The 19,481-nt window shown below is 43.1% G+C and overlaps 1 protein-coding gene across 28 annotated transcripts in view; it reads right to left on the reverse strand.

Annotated features, from left to right (window-relative positions):
* The window catches only part of ADGRL3 (adhesion G protein-coupled receptor L3), an 802,265-nt gene that overhangs the window by 70,172 nt on the left and 712,612 nt on the right, over positions 1–19,481 (reverse strand). For 17 of the 28 annotated variants that reach the window (XM_054030154.1, XM_054030153.1, XM_054030156.1 and 14 more), the window contains 4 exons: positions 17,869–17,895; positions 14,175–14,343; positions 9,170–9,295; positions 1,057–1,153 (listed from right to left, as the gene is read on the reverse strand). In XM_054030154.1, the coding sequence (XP_053886129.1) occupies positions 1,057–1,153; positions 9,170–9,295; positions 14,175–14,343; positions 17,869–17,895 (419 nt within the window). The remainder of the gene's footprint in view (positions 1–1,056; positions 1,154–9,169; positions 9,296–14,174; positions 14,344–17,868; positions 17,896–19,481) is intronic. The other 11 variants (XM_054030131.1, XM_054030138.1, XM_054030134.1 and 8 more) reach the window with 1 other exon arrangement.

Raw genomic sequence — 19,481 nt, forward strand, 5'->3', positions numbered from 1 at the left:
AAGTCAATGGGAATTTTGCCTGAATAAGGACCAAATAAGAACCAAAGTCTTATGTCTCTTGTCACATCATCTTTACATGGAAACAACTCCATGGATTTTAGTGGGATTACTTCTGACTTACATTGGTTGAAACGAGAGGTGAATCAGACCCTGAGGGCTGAATCTTGTCCTCTGTTTACATCAGTATTTATCTGGTGGATTTTTGTTGTAAAACAAGGAGCAGAATTTGGCACCAAGTACAGCCCTCAGGATTCGGAGTACAGCCCTTAGGATTCGGCCACAGTTAGCCATCAAAATAATTTAACTAGAGGCAAAACAGGGCAGCTTGGGAAGGTTAGTAGACCCAATAATTCCACACGATCATTTTTCCTGGAAAAAGCTCAACGGGAGACCTTTTTAAATGTGCCAAGATTTCACACTGCAATAGGTGCTGTATTTTGTTTAGCATTACTCCATTGCTACACGTTTCCGATAATGTTTCCCTCCCAGAGCTCTGAACAGCTCACATAAGTCAGGCACTCATTCTAGATATTAAGATCACTCACAATTATTTTGTTCCAAGGGCGCAGGTTTGTCTTAAGTGTGTGTTCTGCAGTATCTTGTTACTTCCACAAACACTATGAAATTGCTTTATACCTGGGACAATGTGGCTTAACAGACGATACAGCCATATAACTGCCCATTTTTACAGCTAGCAATGAGGCCTGATGGCTCACCATCTGATGGCTCTAGCTGTCCGACCGTAGGACAAAAGTTCTTTTAAATTCCTAACTTTTTCGGAAATTATATTCTTGAAAATGCATGTGTAAAAATAAGGAAAAAAACCAACCAACCAACCAACCCCCCACCCCCAACAATAAAAAAACCCTTCCCAGTTAACGGACACTGGAATACATTGCACTCCAACTGCATTTCATTCTGTGATATAACGTTCTTATCACAGGGAATAAGGTCCGGCACAATTTGAGGTTTGGGGAGAAGGAAGGGGGAATAAATTTCAGACTACTTGAAAAATAATCATAAAAGTTGTAGATAGGAAAAACAGTTTATAATTACCTCTGTTGAGGGAAGCTGAACTGTTTATATCTCCGGTAATAAAGGAAGACTCGGACTGCTTTCGAACTGTGTCATTCCACATTCTACGGATCCGGCTCTGAAGAGGAATTGAACCACATAGGTAATGAATTTTTAGCAGCTGCAGATAGATTTCTTTCTGCCTCACTAAAGATGGCTTACTGGCATGTCTAGAGGATGAGACATCTTCCTATCCAGTTGTAAGTAAGCAGTTTCTGATTGGCTATCACCCGCCTATTGCATACCAGCAGGGCCGGTGCTACCATTAAGGCAAACTAGGTGGTTGCCTAGGGCGCCAAAATTTGGGGGCACCAAAAAAGCGGTGCCCCCAATTTTTTATTTACAGCGTTCCTCCCCGAGCATGCCATCGCTGCTCCACTTCTCCCGCCTCTCAGGCTTGCGGCGCCAATCGGCTGTTGGGCGCCACAAGCCTGGGAAGGGAGGAGAATTGGAGCGGGGGCGGCGTGCTCGGGGAGGAGGTGGAGCAGAGGTGAGCTGGGGTGGGGAGCTGCCACATGGCTCCCCGAGGGGGGAACTGCCACGGGGGGGGGGGCGCCTCAGGGCGGAGGGGGGCGGCGGGGAGGGCGCAAGGTGGAAGTTTCACCTAGGGTGCGAAACTTCCTTGCACTGGCCCTGCATACCAGACACTCAGAACATGAATTTGTATCTCAAATAAGAAGTGCATCACAGGATAGCATATATTTTCTAAATATTAATAAACAAGCAGAACAGACCGTGCACAAAATAACCTCCATGCAAGATATTGTTCCAGCCGTGTAGTGTTGAATGACTGAAACTAACTCACAGAAAATAGCATGAATACTTCTAAAATTCCCTTGTTTTATATTGATTTGTATCTGTTTTTTTTTCAAGTATACTGGAATAGTTGTTTTATGTCTAGGCATCTTTGGATGTGCTCAAGTTTTCTAGAGGTTTATTATCCACTGTGGGGAAGGTGAGAAATAAATACAGCCACAAAACAAGAGAAGTTATATTCCCCTAATGAAAAACAGCAAAGATTTTGACATTTATGGTACAGCATTTATTGAAGGGGTCTTGTTGTGTTATCCTGGATTTAGCGGTCTTCTGTTTTGTCTTTCAGATGGGTCATGGGGCATTTGCCTTTGTCACTCGCACCACACCGCCTCATCCCCAAGCCTGTGCTTTGGAAAATCTACTGACAGATTTCGAACAGGCTAAGCAGCTGTGAGCACGGGCAGTTTTTCAGAACTGAGTAGTGCCTGTTGTTCCTTGAAAATCTGGTCATTTCTTTTAGGTGCCTGAAGATGGAAGCTGATCCCCTTTGGAGAGCCCAGTCACTTATGGGAGGTGTTGAGTGCTGAGCTCTTTTGAATATCTGGCTCCTGATTGCTGGTTGTTTTTCTCCCCGTTATCTGGAGGGAGGGTCCAAAGAGACATATTTCCCAGCTGCATTGCTGAATGTCAGGATGAGAGGTGGCCAAATGAACTTGTTGCACGGCTGTACAACTGGGACTGTCATGGGCCTTGCATACATGATCCGCCTTTGCTATGGGGAAACCCAATCTGGGGTTGTGGCTTCCGTCATCCCTCCTTGTCTCCTGACGCGGGGAGAACGATTCAGGATGCACTAGCTATAAGCTAAAGTATAAAAATGCTACTACAATAATAATAAAGGGCCTGAATCACCCCTGCACGGCTTCAGCATGAGGATGGTGTTATTCCACTGATTTCAGAGGAGTTACACCAGCATCTCATTGGGGTATATGGCAGTGGGAGAACGAGGGCCGAAATACATATGGCTTGCACTGTAGTGTCGCCATGGGCAGCCTCATCTTTCCTAGTTTGTGTGTCTAAGAGTCCGTGCTCCTCAGTGCATGGGAGCTGAGCCCCGGAGAGTTCCCAGAGCAGTAAGCATTATGCTTTTCCACGTAGCCAAACATGGAAGGTGTCCTCCATTTTGATGAGCTTGGACAGACCCAGCACAGCAGGCTCAGAGAATAGCCACACATAAGGAGTTTGGGACATGATAACCCCCGTCCGAAGAGATGGGTTAGGCAGGGAAATGTGTGCAGTGTTGGAGTGTGTGAGTGTGTGTGTGACTGTGCTTCATGCCTGCAAACTGCTGTGCTGAGCTACTTATCCCCATATGCTGACAGCAAATGGAAAGCAAATGGTTTTATTATCAGCCTCCATCTTTAACAGAATCCTACACAATCAAAGGTATTGCTCAGGTACAAAGGATGTAAGGCAACCTCTCCTTTTCCCCAATGCAGAACGTCATTGGGGCTGATGGGGAGTATAGGGGGACCTAGACAAATTAGAGGATTGGGCCAAAAGAAAGCTGAGGAGGTTCAACAAGGACTAATGTAGTGCCCATCTTTAAAAAAGGGAAGAAGGAGGATCCGGGGAACTACAGGCCAGTCAGCCTCACCTCAGTCCCTGGAAAAATCATGGAGCAGGTCCTCAAGGAATCAATTATGAAACATTTAGAGGAGAGGAAAGTGATCAGGAACAGTCAGCATGGATTCACGAAGGGGAAGTCGTGCCTGACTAACCTAATTGCCTTCTATGATGAGATAACTGGCTCTGTGGATGAGGGGAAAGCAGTGGATGTGTTATTTCTTGACTTTAGCAAAGCTTTTGATACTGTCTCCCACAGTATTCTTGCCACCAAGTTAAAGAAGTATGGGCTGGATGAATGGACTGTAAGGTGGATAGAAAGCTGGCTAGATCGTCGGGCTCAACGGGTAGTGATCAATGGCTCCATGTCTAGTTGGCAGCCGGTTTCAAGTGGAGTGCCCCAAGGGTCGGTCCTGGGGCCGGTTTTGTTTAATATCTTTATTAATGATCTGGAGGATGGTGTGGACTGCACTCTCAGCAAGTTTGCAGATGACACTAAACTAGGAGGCGTGGTAGATACACTAGAGGGTAGGGATCGGATACAGAGGGACCTAGACAAATTAGAGGATTGGGCAGAAAAAAACCTGATGAGGTTCAACAAGGACAAGTGCAGAGTCCTGCACTTAGGACGGAAGAATCCCATGCACTGCTACAGACTAGGGACCGAATGGCTAGGTAGCAGTTCTGCTGAAAAGGACCTAGGGGTCACAGTGGACGAGAAGCTGGATATGAGTCAACAGTGTGCTCTTGTTGCCAAGAAGGCTAACGGCATTTTGGGCTGTATAAGTAGGGGCATTGCCAGCAGATCGAGGAACGTGATCGTTCCCCTTTATTCGACATTGGTGAGGCCTCATCTGGAATACTGTGTCCAGTTTTGGTCCCCACACTACAAGAAGGATGTGGAAAAATTGGAAAGAGTCCAGCGGAGGGCAACAAAAATGATTAGGGGTCTGGAGCACATGACTTATGAGGAGAGGCTGAGAGAACTGGGATTGTTTAGTCTCCAGAAGAGAAGAATGAGGGGGGATTTGATAGCAGCCTTCAACTACCTGAAGGGGGGTTCCAAAGAGGATGGAGCTCGGCTGTTCTCAGTGGTGGCAGATGACAGAACAAGGAGCAATGGTCTCAAGTTGCAGTGGGGGAGGTCCAGGTTGGATATCAGGAAAAACTATTTCACTAGGAGGGTGGTGAAACACTGGAATGCGTTACCTAGGGAGGTGGTGGAGTCTCCTTCCTTGGAGGTTTTTAAGGCCCGGCTTGACAAAGCCCTGGCTGGGATGATTTAGCTGGGAATTGGTCCTGCTTTGAGCAGGGGGTTGGACTAGATGACCTCTTGAGGTCCCTTCCAACTCTGATATTCTATGATTCTATGATTCTAAGGACAAGTGCAGAGTCCTGCACTTAGGATGGAAGAATCCCATGCACTACTACAGACTAGGGACCGAGTGGCTAGGCAGCAGTTCTGCAGAAAAGGACTTAGGGGATACAGTGGACGAGAAGCTGGATATGAGTTAACAGTGCGCCCTTGTTGCCAAGAAGGCTAGCGGCATTTTGGGCTGTATAAGTAGGGGCATTGCCAGCAGATCGAGGGATGTGATCATTCCCCTCTATTCGACATTGGTGAGGCCTCATCCGGAGTACTGTGTCCAGTTCTGGGCCCCACACTACAAGAAGGATGTGGGAAAATTGGAAAGAGTCCAGCGGAGAGCAACAAACATGATTAGGGGGCTGGAGCACGTGACTTATGAGGAGAGGCTGAGGGAACTGGGATTGTTTAGTCTGCAGAAGAGAAGAATGAGGGGGGATTTGATAGCTGCTTTCAACTACCTGAAAGGGGGTTCCAAAGAGGATGGATCTAGACTGTTCTCAGTGATAGCAGGTGACAGAACAAGGAGTAATGGTCTCAAGTTGCATGTGGGAGGTTTAGGTTGGATATTAGGAAAAAACTTTTCCACTAGGAGGGTGATGAAGCACTGGAATGGGTTACCTAGGGCGGTGGTGGAATCTCCTTCCTTAGAGGTTTTTAAGGTCAGGCTCAACAAAGCCCTGGCTGGGATGATTTAGTTGGGAATTGGTCCTGCTTTGAGCAGGGGGTTGGACTAGATGACCTCCTGAGGTCCCTTCCAACCCTGATATTTTATGATTCTATGACACTGTGAGTCAATAATTCTGCCATGTGGGGGAAAACATCCACATACCTCCAAGGACACTGAGAAACCCACAGATGAGCGCAAGGGAGACACCTGCCCAGCCCTCACCTATGACATGGGTAAGATGGCACAAGGAGGGGAAGCATTGTTCTGCACTATGGAAATGTGAAGCCTGGGACTTCCAAGGAATTTTAAAGGAGGTAGGCAGGTGTCCACGAGCCTTAGGGTTCTTGAAAATCCTAGCTGAAAACTCTACAATAACCCATTTTGGTCACACTTTATATTAAGATTCCATTTATAAATGGTTTATAAAGTGTTACTAGACGTCATAAGCAGGTCACAGACATGAGCAGTGTGTGTTATAGTTATAAACGTTTCAGCAGAAGGTGCAACAGATGGTTATGAACAGAGCTGGTTGGGAATTTTCCAATTAAACGTTTTTTCATTGGAAAATGCCAGTTTGTGGGAAAAACAGAAACTGTTCGAGAAACAGTGATAGTTTTTATGAAACACCTGACTCGAAACATTTTTGGTTAATAAAGTTTTGAGATTGTTGAACAGGAAAGTTTCAGTGTTTTGAATAAAACAGACCTCTTGTTTTGAAATGTTCGGACATGTACGCTAACAAAAAGTGAAACAAACCTTGAAATGGAAACAAAACATTTTGGAGTTATCAAAATGAAATTATTTGATTGAACTGAACTGATTTTTTTTATAAATTGATTTTTGGTTTTTGAAAATTTGTGAGATTTAGATCAGAAAAAAATATCATATTCTCATGGGATGGGAAAACTGTTTTGAGTCTCAGTGTAAGTATCCATTGGACTCTATGACAATTGATTTACCCGGTATTAAATCATCTATTAATCGCTTATTAAGCCTTTATAAACATTTTTATGAATGGAACTTTAATGTAAAGTGCGACCTTTTTAAATATTTAATTACTAATGGTGGAGAAGCTTGTTTAATTTCTTTGGCGTAATTGTTCCTGATTATTAATTATGATGTTTTGGAGTATCTTAACAGGGGAAAATATTTTATGTGGTTTATCTTCCCCTGCAGCTTGTATTTTGCTATAAAATAATAGAATGCTTCCAAGCAATCCCATGTCATTTCTCCGTACAACACTCCGAGACAATGCGTCACAAATGTTAAATAAATGGCATTAGATACTCTCTATAACCCTGTAGGATCATCATCCATTTTCTGCTGTATTTTATTTGTGTGTTGTAATGCTTGTGAGAAGTGCAGGATGGCCAGTCGCAGAGACTGGAGTCCTCTGTTGATACAGAAAACAAGCACAGGACAGGAAGCTGGAGTGGAATCCAAGCACAAACCCGCCAAAGTGTCTCAACCTTAGTCTGGAGGGACCGCTAGAGGGTTATGGCCACACTGCACAATTCACCTGGGTGATTGGCACCTAGGTCTGAACACCTGAGTTAGCGTAGCCTGGGTGTGAAAATGAAATTCATTATAGCGTTCTTAGGGAACTAGCTGAAGCAATCTCAGAACCGTTAGCAATGATCTTTGAGAACTCCTGGAGGACGGGTGAGGTCCCAGAGGACTGGAGAAGGGCAAACATAGTACCTATCTTTACAAAGGCAAGAAAAAGAACCCAGGGAATTATGGACCCGTCAGCCGAACTTCGATACCTGAAAAGATACTGGAACAAATTATTAAACAATCAATGTGTAAGAACCTAGAGGATAATAAGGAATAGCCAGCATGGATTTGTCGAAAACAAATCATGCCAAAGCACCCTAATGTCTTTCTTTGACAGGGTTATTGGTCTAGTGAATGGGGGGAAGCAGTAGACATGATACATCTTGATTTTACTAAGGCTGTTGATACAGTCCCATATGATATTTGCATAATTAAAGTAGGGAAATGTATTCTAGATGAAATTAATAGAAGGTGGGTGGACAACTGGTTGAAAGACCATACTCAAAGAGAGTTATCAATGGTTTGCTGTCAAACTGAGAGGGTCTATTAAGTAGGGGTCTCGACTTGCATAATGCAGTGTTGAGCATGCTTATAAAATCTGTGGGTGACACTAAGCTGGGAGAGGTTGCTAGCACTTTGGAGAACAGGATTAGAATTCAAAACAACCTTGACAAATGTGAGACGTAATCTGAAATCAACAAGATGAACTCAATAAAGATAAGTGGTAAGTACTATGCTTAAGAAGGAAAAAATCAAATGCACAGCTGAAAAATGGGATAAACTGGCACGTGGTAGTAATGCTGGAAAAGCTCTGAGAATTATAGTGCATCACAAATGGAATGAGAGTCAACAACATGATGCAGTTGCGAAAAAGGCAAATATCATTCTGGGGTGTATTAATGGGAGTGTTGTATATGTAAGACACGCTAGGTAGTCAATAGGCAGACCACTGGCCAAATCTGCACCACCCACTTTTGACCAAGAGGTTAAAGGCTCCATGTTCCATTACTATATGCGCTGTGTGCAGTCCCTAGCAGATGTCAGAATACAACTCTTGAATGACACCTTGGAAAACTTAAAATAAATAACAATTTACTTCCAAGACAACATAAATCACAAATTATGTTTTCCTGACAGATTATAAACTGTTATTCACTGCATGTTTCTGTCATAATTTAATAGGTGAATTGGCAAATATAATTAGATCCTTTAGTAATGCAGAATAAGTGTGTGTTTGGTTTCTCTTGATTAAGGAGTCAGCTAGTTTGTTTTATATGAACTGCTCTTCATAAATCAGCATCCTTAGACAAGTTAGGGAGTAAAATGCCAAACTCCCAAACAGAATAAAAATTGAATTTTTGGATGAACAGAGCATAATAAAATTTAGAAAATAAATATTATTATTTGAATCTCAGTTGATTCTTTGCAGAGATCCATAAACTATGGAAACTGAGTAAACCAACAGATTAAAACAACTATTGCCAGAAAGTGATAGGCCTCAACACCCAGCCTATACAAGATTTTTAGCTGCTGTTGTTTTTTTATCAGCATAAATATTTTGTTGGGGTAGCACAGTAACCTTGTCATATAAAACACACATTCCTTAGCCTTGGGGGAAAACACCTGTGTTTTCACCTCAATTCATTTAAGGACTGCTTAAGGGATGCTAATGGTAATTTCAACCTAAGGTCACCAAACTATGCTCGATTCAGGGATGTCACATCTGAAAGCATGGGGCCAAATTCTGTTTTGCATGACACTGGCGTAACTCTGAAACAGCTTCTTTGACTTCTAATGGAACTGCTACAGATTACCACTCCTATAACAAAGAGCAGAGTGTGACCCATGACGTTCAGAAGGGAAAGAATGATACCAAACAGGAAGTCTTTGAGCTGCCCATTTATCAAATCAGTTTTATAATCAACTTATTCCACCATCAGTTTTACAAGCAAATGAAGCCTCCTTGACTGATGGATTGTTACTGCACAAAGTGATGTACCTGTCCGAGAGGATGTCTCATTTCCAGAAATGAATCCTTTGCCTACAGATCACCCGATGCAAAGAACGATATTAGCAGGCAGGTAAGAAGCATTCCATGCCGGTGAACATACACGGTTTACCTGTGAGCCTGTGGAATATCGTCCAGGAGTCCGTGACCCAGATGTTTTTCCTGAGCCGATGGAGCTCTCCGTACTTTTCCCACTACAGCAATGTGTGCGCAGGCATTTTCCATATTCTTTACGTACCTAGCCAATTAAACAGTCATCTCCATTAGTGGGCAACTCCCTCTCCAGCCTGAGACTAAAGATTTTCAATAGTTTTTTTCCTCCTCTATGATTCATTAAAATTATAGCTGTTTCTGTGCATTTAGAAGAATTCCATTACACCTTTCAACAGTGTTCTCCTAACACATTAGCTCTACATTTATGATGTCATAAGGGACGGCTTTTATGTAGGAAAGCGGTTCACCGATATCAGTCGAATTTAGCTACCTCTGAGGCACATCAAAGCAGCATGAGAGAAACTAAAGACATTCTATTTATGCCCCAAAATTAATATCTTCATAGATTTGATATGAACTGGCATATTGGCTCATCACAGTGCTACAAGTTATTGCTTCTGGCAGGGGACTAGGAGGAAAATTACAAAAAAAGAAACGTATAAGAGGAATTGATTTCATATATATATTCAAACTCCAGAAAACTGTGAAACTGACAGTCTTTGAAATGAAGTCTTCTGTGTGTAGAACTGGTGGGAACGGTGCAAACGCCCCCATAAAGCCCTATAATATGACAGACAAGACTGAGGAGTTAATGGGGTAATTTCTCTGGCAGAAATTGATGTCGTTCCCCTGACTTCAATGGAACTACACTGACATACCCCAGCTGAGGCTCTAGGCACTGGAAAAGTTTGGAGTGTGTGTATAATTTAGACTGCACATGCATGGAGACCAGGGAGAGGCCAGAGTGAAAATGGGTCATCTGCTGTGATGGGTGATCTCAGGCTGTGCCACAAATGTGAAAAAAGGCCACTTTACTTCTCCACGTGAAATGTAAATGCAGTAGGAAACCGGCAGAGGTTAGTCTGTGAGCACACTGTGCTCACTGCTCTCTGATTAAATCTCTCTCCACTCTTCCTATGGGCATTTCAGAAACCTATCTGTGAAACGATTATTTAAATAGCAGATTACAGGTTTTTTTTTATTAGGCCTTTCCATAAAAGCTTGAGACAAACACAATACCATGAGTGCCCAATGTGCTCTCGAGTGCCTAATCAGTCCTTTGCTGAGAGAAAATAATTCAATTCCTTTAATTAGCCACCAACTGCTTCCCACCACAGCTATGTGCTGATTTTCCAGTCCGTGACAGACAGAAAATGTCTCCCCCGCTCAAATAATCCCTCTCCCAACCCCTTGGTTCAGGGAAAGAGATTCCCAAAATCCAGGGACTGGACTGGATTCTCCTCTCCCCTACCTTGGCGTAAATCAGCAGTACCCCACTGAAATCAACGACAGCACACTGTCGTAAAACTGGCATGAGAGAGGAGAGATTCTGGCCAAAGAGTGTAAAATAGGCATCCGGTGCTGGAATGGCCACAATGCTATAATACCATTAAGCAGTGCTGTGCTAGAAAACAAACATTTGCAAGAGGGCTGAGAGTTAGACCAACAGGGTGTACAGGAAACACAGACTTGAAAGAAATCCAACTTCTTCATAAAAGGAAACACTGTAAATCTGACTAGAATCATTAAAGAGTCAGAGAGCAGAGCAAACCCAAAACACTGAGAGCTGAAACAGGTTTAATGGAGAAATGAAGCTCCCGTCTCCCCAGAAATATACAAACACCAAAAGAGCACAACCCACACCTCAGCAGCATCTGCTGAAATTAGCACTTAACGGGCCAGATTCTGACATGGTCCTTCTGCTGAATACACTACAGGCAGATCCACTGAAGTCAATGGCACTATGCATGGAATAAGTGCTACTGGACTGAGGTAAGGGCCTCAGGATCTCCAAAATAAGCAATGGGGTGCCTAGGCTCACAAAAGAATCTCTATTTAGGAGCGCACATAAAGCTGTCAATGGGTACGTCTACACTGCACACCAAGGTTGGGGTATGATTCAGGTTTGGGGGGTGAATCCGAGCCCAAGTCCTGCTGAGACTCGGGTCGAAGCCCTGTCGTTTTGCAGTGTGGACGCAGCTCAAGCCGCAGACTTGAGTCAGAATGTCTGTGCACTGCAGTATGGCTGCGTTAGCCCTGCTCTGAGACCTGGGCAGGGGTGCTGGAACAATTTTTATAGCGACGGCGCTGATGATGGTAGCCATGGAAACCATGCATTTGGTGTTTGTTATTTACTTCAAGCCAGGGGGTGTGGCAGAACCCGCAGCATCCCTGAACCTGGGTCCAGCAACTGTAACTCAGATTTATAATGCAAGTGGATACCGAGGCGTTAGCTTGGAAACGCTGAGTCCACAAGCCCAGGTCCCATAGATCCGGATTTACAAGGCAGTGTAGACACACCCAATGGGACCTGGGCATGTGTTTAAGTGCTTTCCCTCTTTCCCAATCTGTGGTATCTATAGACTAGTAAAGGCTCAGACAATTGTTAGAAATATAGAGCAGCAGTAACACACAACAAGATTTGCACTTCTATCAGATGCCCTCTCATAGTCAGTGCTGGAAAGGCAGGCAGGCCTTTGACCTCAGGAGGCACTGGAGATGTATAGGTACTCGGGGTATAACTGCATTCTTTTGTCATCGTTATACTGCTTAGAGGATACTACAAATAACACTGAAACAGATGCACAGATACAATGCAAATACTTTTTGAATAGCGTATTCAGCAGAGAATTGTTTCAAGGGCATGCTCATGCCATCCCTGTTTGCTCTTTTTGACTGAGATTAGTGGGATTCCTTTCTATTTGATATATCATGTATATAGATGGTAGAATTTACAAAGCCTAATATGGGACAGGCTAATTCCCCTTACCCACGCTGAGTGGTGCCTGATGCCCCACGACAATGCGACTGCCTGCAGAGTGAATTATTCAATGTGAATAAGGGAATCAGAATCTAGCCCTTAATGATTCATTTATTAAAAGGTCAAATTAACATTTCCACATACATTCTGTAATAAAGAAGAATTGGCTCTCCTTAAGGCTCAGAAGCGCTATAATTTTCTCCACATTTAAGTGCAAATGCCATTGGCTCATTTCAGCCCATTTACAAGCAGAGTTTTCTTTTCTCCTCTAAACCGCAGTGGATTTGGTGGAGAATTTTGGTGTTTTCTTTTTTTATTAACGTAGGTTGTAGCAATATGGCTGCTTAAAAGTGACTAAGTAACTACATTGCTCTTACTGAGTCTACGCCAGCAAAGCATTTAGGCATGCACTTAACTTTAAGCATATAAGTAGTCCTCATGATTTCCATGGAGCTACTCATGTACTTAAAATGAGGCATGTGCTTACGTGTTTTGCTGAATTGGGTCATTATCATTAAACCAGTAACAACACATCATGCGCCTGATGCCAATACATCAGTAAATGCTTGGCGTATGAATATACATACATATATAGGTCTGCTTAGTTTCTTACCTTCATGAAATGCTTGAAACCAATCTATACTGTGCAGTCAATGATGCTGCATTATGCTACCCTGAGATACTAAATAGCAGCTCTAAACTTTTAGGTCAATATTTTCATAAACAGCAGCCTAAAGTTAGGTGGCAATCCCCAGAACATTGATGGCTCCTTAGGCAACTGCAGATACTGTAGGTGCCTAAAGATGTTTCTGACAGTATTTGCTCTGTTCACCTGACTTGTCTCTTTAAAGTATTCAGCATCTTCCTACGTTTTTATTATTATGCATGGAAGTTAAAAAGTTTTAGAATCATTATCACAAATTTGGATTTGAACTAAAGCATTCAAGTCTCTTATGATGATCGCTCCGGAGATGAAATGACATGGAACAAAAATCTGACTCCAAGTTTCTTTCTCCAGTTTTAAAGCATGACGATTTAGCAAGAAGGTTCTCAAACTGCTTCCAAACAACTTGCTGGCCAAGGCTTTACTTGTCACCCTACCAGCTGCAATGCAGTACACTGCGGCTCATCAAGGGTTTGTTCCTGTTCCCATTCAAGTCAATGGGAGGATACCCATTCAGCCGAATGGTGCAAGGTCAAGCCCCTACATCCTGGTGCACTAAAGTCAATGGGAGTCTTTCCAGTGACTTCAATGGGCTTTGGATGTGGCCTGTAGGTGGAGAGCAGGATCAAATTTCAGCAAGACCCCAATCCTACATTGTTATTCTCCAGCCACACAGGTCACAAGGCAGGATCGGAGCCTACATTTACAAGTGCTTACATTCTTTTCTATTGTAAGCTGAAAAGAGTAATTGGCCTTATTATTCCAAAAGTACATTTAATATTGGTAGAAGAAATTAATTTTTTTAAAGAGCTTTCATACTCCTGAATTTCTATGCTGTACAAAATGGATCTTAAAAACCTCTCCATGACTTTTTGGAATAGTTGTTATATATACCTTGTAGTGCTATAGGACCTGTGCACCTCAAAATTTTGAAAATCTTCCCCTTAAAAAAAATAAATGAAGCAGTTCCTATTAACACCTGATATGTACATCTATATAGACAGGCAATTCCCGAGTGCTTTCTTGCATTAAATTAAGCCAAGATACACAACCCCATTCTTCTCTCATTTATACCCATGTAAATCAGAAGGAAATTCATTCATGTTACTGATGTCTCCATTCATGCCAATGAAGTTGTCTCAGTGTAACACTGGAGTAAGTGAATGGAGAATCAGGCCTCTAAAATGCAAACAACTCTCACGGGTATTACATCCTCCCTCAAAACTACATGCTACCATTTTGTATTGCATTTGATAATGTGATCTCCAACATCCTGAACGTTGCTATGCCACAGCCATTCAGTATCTCATTCTCATGCATCTCTCCAATTTCCAATCTAAATACAGCTCTTATTATGTAAATAGAAACAAGTCTTTATTTCAATAAAAATGCAAGGCACATTGGTAACATTATAGTGTGGTTGTTAGGCAACGAAATACCCTGTATCACAACTATGAAGCGCGGAATAATCTGTCTTACCTTTTTCTGGAGGACACAATGGAAAATGAATATAAACATTCCCTGCAGAGAATTGAAAATGGTGAAGAGATATGCCATGATGACTGTGCTTTCATTAATATACATAAGTCCAAAGGCCCAGGTCAGTCCTAAGAGGCAGAGTAGGGCTATTGCACCTATAACCCATGACCTGTGGAGAGAAAGAAAACAAATACAGAAAGGAATTGGTCTTTGATCCAAAGAGGAATTAGCACATCTACTAGCAGTGATTATATTCCACTATCATTTTAGCAGAAGAAAAAATAATCAGATAGAGTTACAAGGAGGTGTTGGGTTTTGTTTTTTTGTTTGACAAAAGCGCTTATCAAATTCCATGCACTTTACTAATCTTTGAGCTTGAGGAAAGATACAAAAATGAAAATGTTATGAGGACAGAAACTTATCTTAACCAAAGCAGATTTGTACCATAAACATTTTTAATGCAGTAGCAGTGAATATGTAAATGATATGTAGATGCTGTTTCTGCAAATGGCTGAGAAAAAACAAAACAAAAACAAAACAAAACCCTTTTAAGGAGTTGTTTTGTTAGCCCCCACGGGTTTCACTGCTGAAGTTGGATTAGCTTCTTTAAATGCTCCCTATTTAACAGTCACTAAGACACCTTTATTCCTGTTTTTTTCCCCTGGTTTCTGATTTGTTGGTAAACTTTACCATTGCCAGTTAAAACAAGGTAAAACTACTACACGTGGCTGGTCAGACTCTGGGACTTGGTTCACCTGCTGTGCTTCTACTTCAGAGTTTTGTTCTGAAGTTTAATGGTGGGGGGAGGACTATTCTCAATGTGTGGCTGCTTCCCCTCAAGAATGCATTTCACTTGGGTTGCTAGGATGGGCTGTAGGGGTAAGAAGTGACTCCAGACATCGGTTCACAGCCTTTTCCTTTTTGAGAAACCAAGGCAAGCGCTCTGAGCTTTGGATAAACAGGTCAGCTGGTGTGTTTTACTTCTGTTAACTCAGTGTAAGGAGAGCCGGAACCGCCATCCAAGAAGGGGCAAAGCTATCCCAAGTAACACTGAAACTTTAAATGCTAAGTCACATGGAGGGGTTGATACCCTACTCCATAGGGGTACCCAAAAGCCAAAGCGTGAAAAGTAGGACAGGGAGCAGAAGGGAACCCAGTCCTGCCTTAGGCTCTGTTCCAGCGCCCACTGAAATGAACAGGAGTCATCACACAGACTTCAGTGAACGCTGGATTGGACCTTAATGAGAGTGCTACTCTGCAGGCACCATGGGAACTTCCACCTAGTGGCCAAAGTGGGGAATGCAGGGCAAGCAGCCTCATTTGAGGATCACTCTTAAGCCCAAGGGCCAGCTTTCCCTCTAGGTTACGCTGGTGTAAGTCAGGAGTTACTCTACCAAAGTGAATGGAATTATAGCATGTAAACCTGGGGGACTCAGGCCTGAAAGCCTGCCCAGACATGCTCATTCTCCACTCACACCTCTCCTCTTTTTAACTCTTCTTCTTTGAGAGAGGCTTTGGATTGACTTCCCCTGAGCAAGGAGGCCCACACCATAACGCTTCACCTCATCTGTGTCCTCTGTTTACATCAGTCCTGGAGTGCAACAGCTTTGAGCTATCTGCTGGGAACAGCAGAAGGACTTGAAGTCTCAAGGTCCTGATAGGGAGGAGTGAGCTCAAATTCTGCCTAATTTTCAACCTCCTCAGACATTGCAGGCTTGAAAAAAAAAACTTGGCTTGAGATAGAATGGAGTTGGGTTTGCATTCTGCTAAGGGAAAGGGGGGGGAGAGGGGGAGAGAGAGTGAGAGAGAGAGAGAGAGAGAGAGAGTGTGTGTATGTGTGTGTGAGAGAGAGAGAGAGAGTGTGTGTGTGTGTGTGTGCGAGAGAGAGAAAGAGAGAGTGTGTGTGTGTGTGCGAGAGAGAGAGAGAGAGAGAGAGAGAGTGTGTGTGTGCGAGAGAGAGAGAAGAGCTGGTGAAAAATCCTGTGAGAAAGCCAAGCCGTTTGCAGCTGGGGATGCCAATCTTGTAGTCATGTCACTAGGGCAACATGTCAGCCTTCACTTTGAATTCCTGTGCTTTTATAAGGATTTGTCCTAAACAGAAACACACTTTTGTTGTGTCAAAGTTTCTCGTTGTTCTTCTTTAAATATTAGAAAGAAAATACAGTATTATATCTTCCATTGAAGTTCATAAAACATGTATTTATCCATGCGACCAGAAGAGCTCCACTAAGGTAACTACTTATTTAGACAGTTTTTTAATTTTAAATCCCTATTATATATCTAGCAAACCAGAACCAGCTCCTTTGAAGCATTTCCAGTCAATTCTGTGAATAAATATTTAGCACTATGCAAATTAAAAATGCAGTCTCAAAAATCCTTCTGAAAGGCGGTCACTGGATAAAGTTTAATAGCTTGGCTGCTTTAAATATTTTTCCTGCCAAGATTCCACCAGCAAGGAGACCACGTTATGATCTTAATTGCAAAATCAAGTCATTTAAAAAAATAATAATAATGCAGAAACAAAGATTTTTCTCTTGTGTCCTTGTGTATTTTGGTCGTTTAAAAATGACCGAAATGGTAATTGAAAATGACCCTATCTCCAGTTTCAGCCAGTTTTTGAGTCTAAGGAGAGCACCTCAGACTACAGAGATGCATAGGAAAGAGTGAACCATTTATATGGTAGTAACAGAAATATGCTACCTTAGCAGCCGAAAGGAATCTTTGGGTTAGAGGAGCCACACAGCACAACCTGTCCAATATACAAAATTCTGATGTAGAAAACAGACCTGGAAGTAAAGAGGGGGTGGAAACTGCATAAAATTGCTCCATCCCCTACTCTTGAAAAGAGAACTGAAAAATGAAAGAGAATATGACAATGGTACTGAAAAAAATGAACAGAAAGGACTCTTCACCAGAAGAACAAACTGAAAGTCTATTGCAAAGTTGTTATGCTTCCATTATACTACTACTTCTCTTTTTTCTTTTTTGGTTGCAGGACAAGAAATGTTGATATAAAGTGCATAATTTGTAAGTTTCTTGCTTCCTTTTGTTTTTAGCTCTTTGTACAGACTTGTGTTTCTGTTACAAGTTTTTCACAGTCTTTTTTTATAATTTAATTCTAAAGAAATGGAAAAACAAAACATCAAATGTTGGCAAGATTGAAAGCCTGAAATTGACAATTTGTGACAACTGTGCAGTCTCATCTTTAAGGAGACATTTTTTCCAAGTCTTGCACAGAGATTTAGCCCCCATTAGCTTCGGAGTTATATGGATTAATACCCATGCATCACTTTGAAAATTTACCCCTAAATTGCATTAAGAATTCCAAGCCAAAGTTCTCCTTACCAGCACAACACACTTGATGCACAGAGCGACAGAGCGTAATGAAACAAGAAAGCTGCTATTGGTATAACAAGTCTGTACTACACGAGATTGCTTTAACATTTGCAGTGAATTCGGGTGATGTCCAATCAGGAATTGTGAAGCAGATAAAGTGACAATTGTTTGGCAATACATATGCAGCATGTTTACTCTGCCTAGAAGCTGTATGCCTGGCCATTTTCCTGCACAGTTTGCTCTTCTGCCTCAAACGTGAATGACAGAAGCTTTAATGATTTTTCAATATTGATCTGCCAGCTGGTTCATGAGACCACACTGATAAATGGGATTTATCAGCCATTCAGGTCATTCTTACTTGATGAAGGGTCTGTTATCCTCATAGCTAAAGAATGCATAGACAAAGACAAGAACACCAACATTAGAATATAATGCCAGAAAGAATATTTTGTAAGAAATAACCAAAGCTTATTCCCAGCCTACCAAAAAGAATGCCACAGCCTCCTCCTCAGGTGTCCCCCCCCCAGACACTGACCAGATTGGTTTACTTATCAGAGGATCTAAATAACAGCAGCCTCCTGGCATCACTTATGAAAGCAGCCGTCATTCCCTGAGTTCTGTAGCTCCCCAGCCGCAGTCGTCTTCTTCTGCTGCTTATAAAATTTCAATTGACTTAGACATCTATTTTTAAAAAAATCATTGCTATCTATGGAGAACATTAATAGAGGAAATCTAATGTAGTCATCCTGGAAAGCTTTGATATGTGTAGATGGCAAACTTCACTGTACCTTAGGCATTCTTTGTCCAATATATTTGGATGTTCTATAGAAGCCTTATCTTTTTATTATTAGTTGTTTTCATAATTGTAACTCCCAGGTTGCCTAGTTATGAGTCAGACTGCGACATTACCCTCGTTTAAAGATAATGGCATTAGAATCGTCTAAAACCCTCTCCGCTGATTGCAAGGAGACAGGAAAGTGTTGACCTATTTACTTCCATTTTATGGGGGGCAGGGAGGGGGAACAATGTTGTCCACCAAACAAGATGGAAAGTCACTGGAGTTACCTGGGTGTGAGATCAGGACTGGGCCCTGAGCGAGGTGGGAAAGCTTCCCCCAATCATGGTCCAGAAACCCCGCCCAACCCACTAGTCAGGCTGCCTGTGCACCCACTCACACCTCCGCTAACTCCACCACACAACACCCCATGCCAGAGTCGACTCCCGCCTCCGCACCATCACCAACACCACTGGGCTGGCAGACCCTCTCTGCCTCCAGCTTGAACTACCACCAGCCTTGTGGTGTTGGTGATGGTGCTTTGTCATCTCCCCATCGCTTTTCTCCAGCATCTGACCACCACCTCCCATCTTGTGCACCCTGCGCTGGCCTCCCTCCACTCCAGCCATGCTCTCACTTACCCAAGGATGGCCAGTTTCCCTACACGTGGCCTCTGCTGCTTGGCAGCTTGCAGGCCCAGGCTGGGTGCAGAAGAAGCTATTGTCATGGTTACATGCAGACCTCTGCTGTGTTCGGATGCTTGGGGTAGCTTTCCATCCAGGGGCAAAGCCAATGAGACCTGACTTCGTAATATGGACTTCTTTCTAGCAGTGAAGCTGTGGGGGCTGGGGAGGGAGGGTAGAGTGTGAGGGAAGTTTCTGACTGCTGGGAGCTGGGACTCCTGGCTGGAGCAAATTCCACCCTGAACCATCCTCCCAGGCCAGCAAACACCTGTGTCGCTCCCCGGCCTGTGCTCTTGGTGTGGCCCCTCTCCTCGCTGCTGGGGGAGACAGGTCATGTCAGGAGCGGAAGCAAAGGGTGCGGAAGGGAAGCAGTGAGGACCAATGCAAGGGTCTCAGCTCTGAGGTAGGGTGGTGGCTGGGAACTGGCCAGAGAGGAGGAATCAGCCTGAGGGTCGCTGGGTTGGGGCCCGTGAGGGAGGCTATCGGAGGGGTGTGGGTTGTTTCACTGGGGAA

The sequence above is a fragment of the Malaclemys terrapin genome, chromosome 5, assembly GCF_027887155.1.
Source record: "Malaclemys terrapin pileata isolate rMalTer1 chromosome 5, rMalTer1.hap1, whole genome shotgun sequence".
In the NCBI taxonomy this organism is placed as follows: domain Eukaryota; kingdom Metazoa; phylum Chordata; order Testudines; family Emydidae; genus Malaclemys; species Malaclemys terrapin.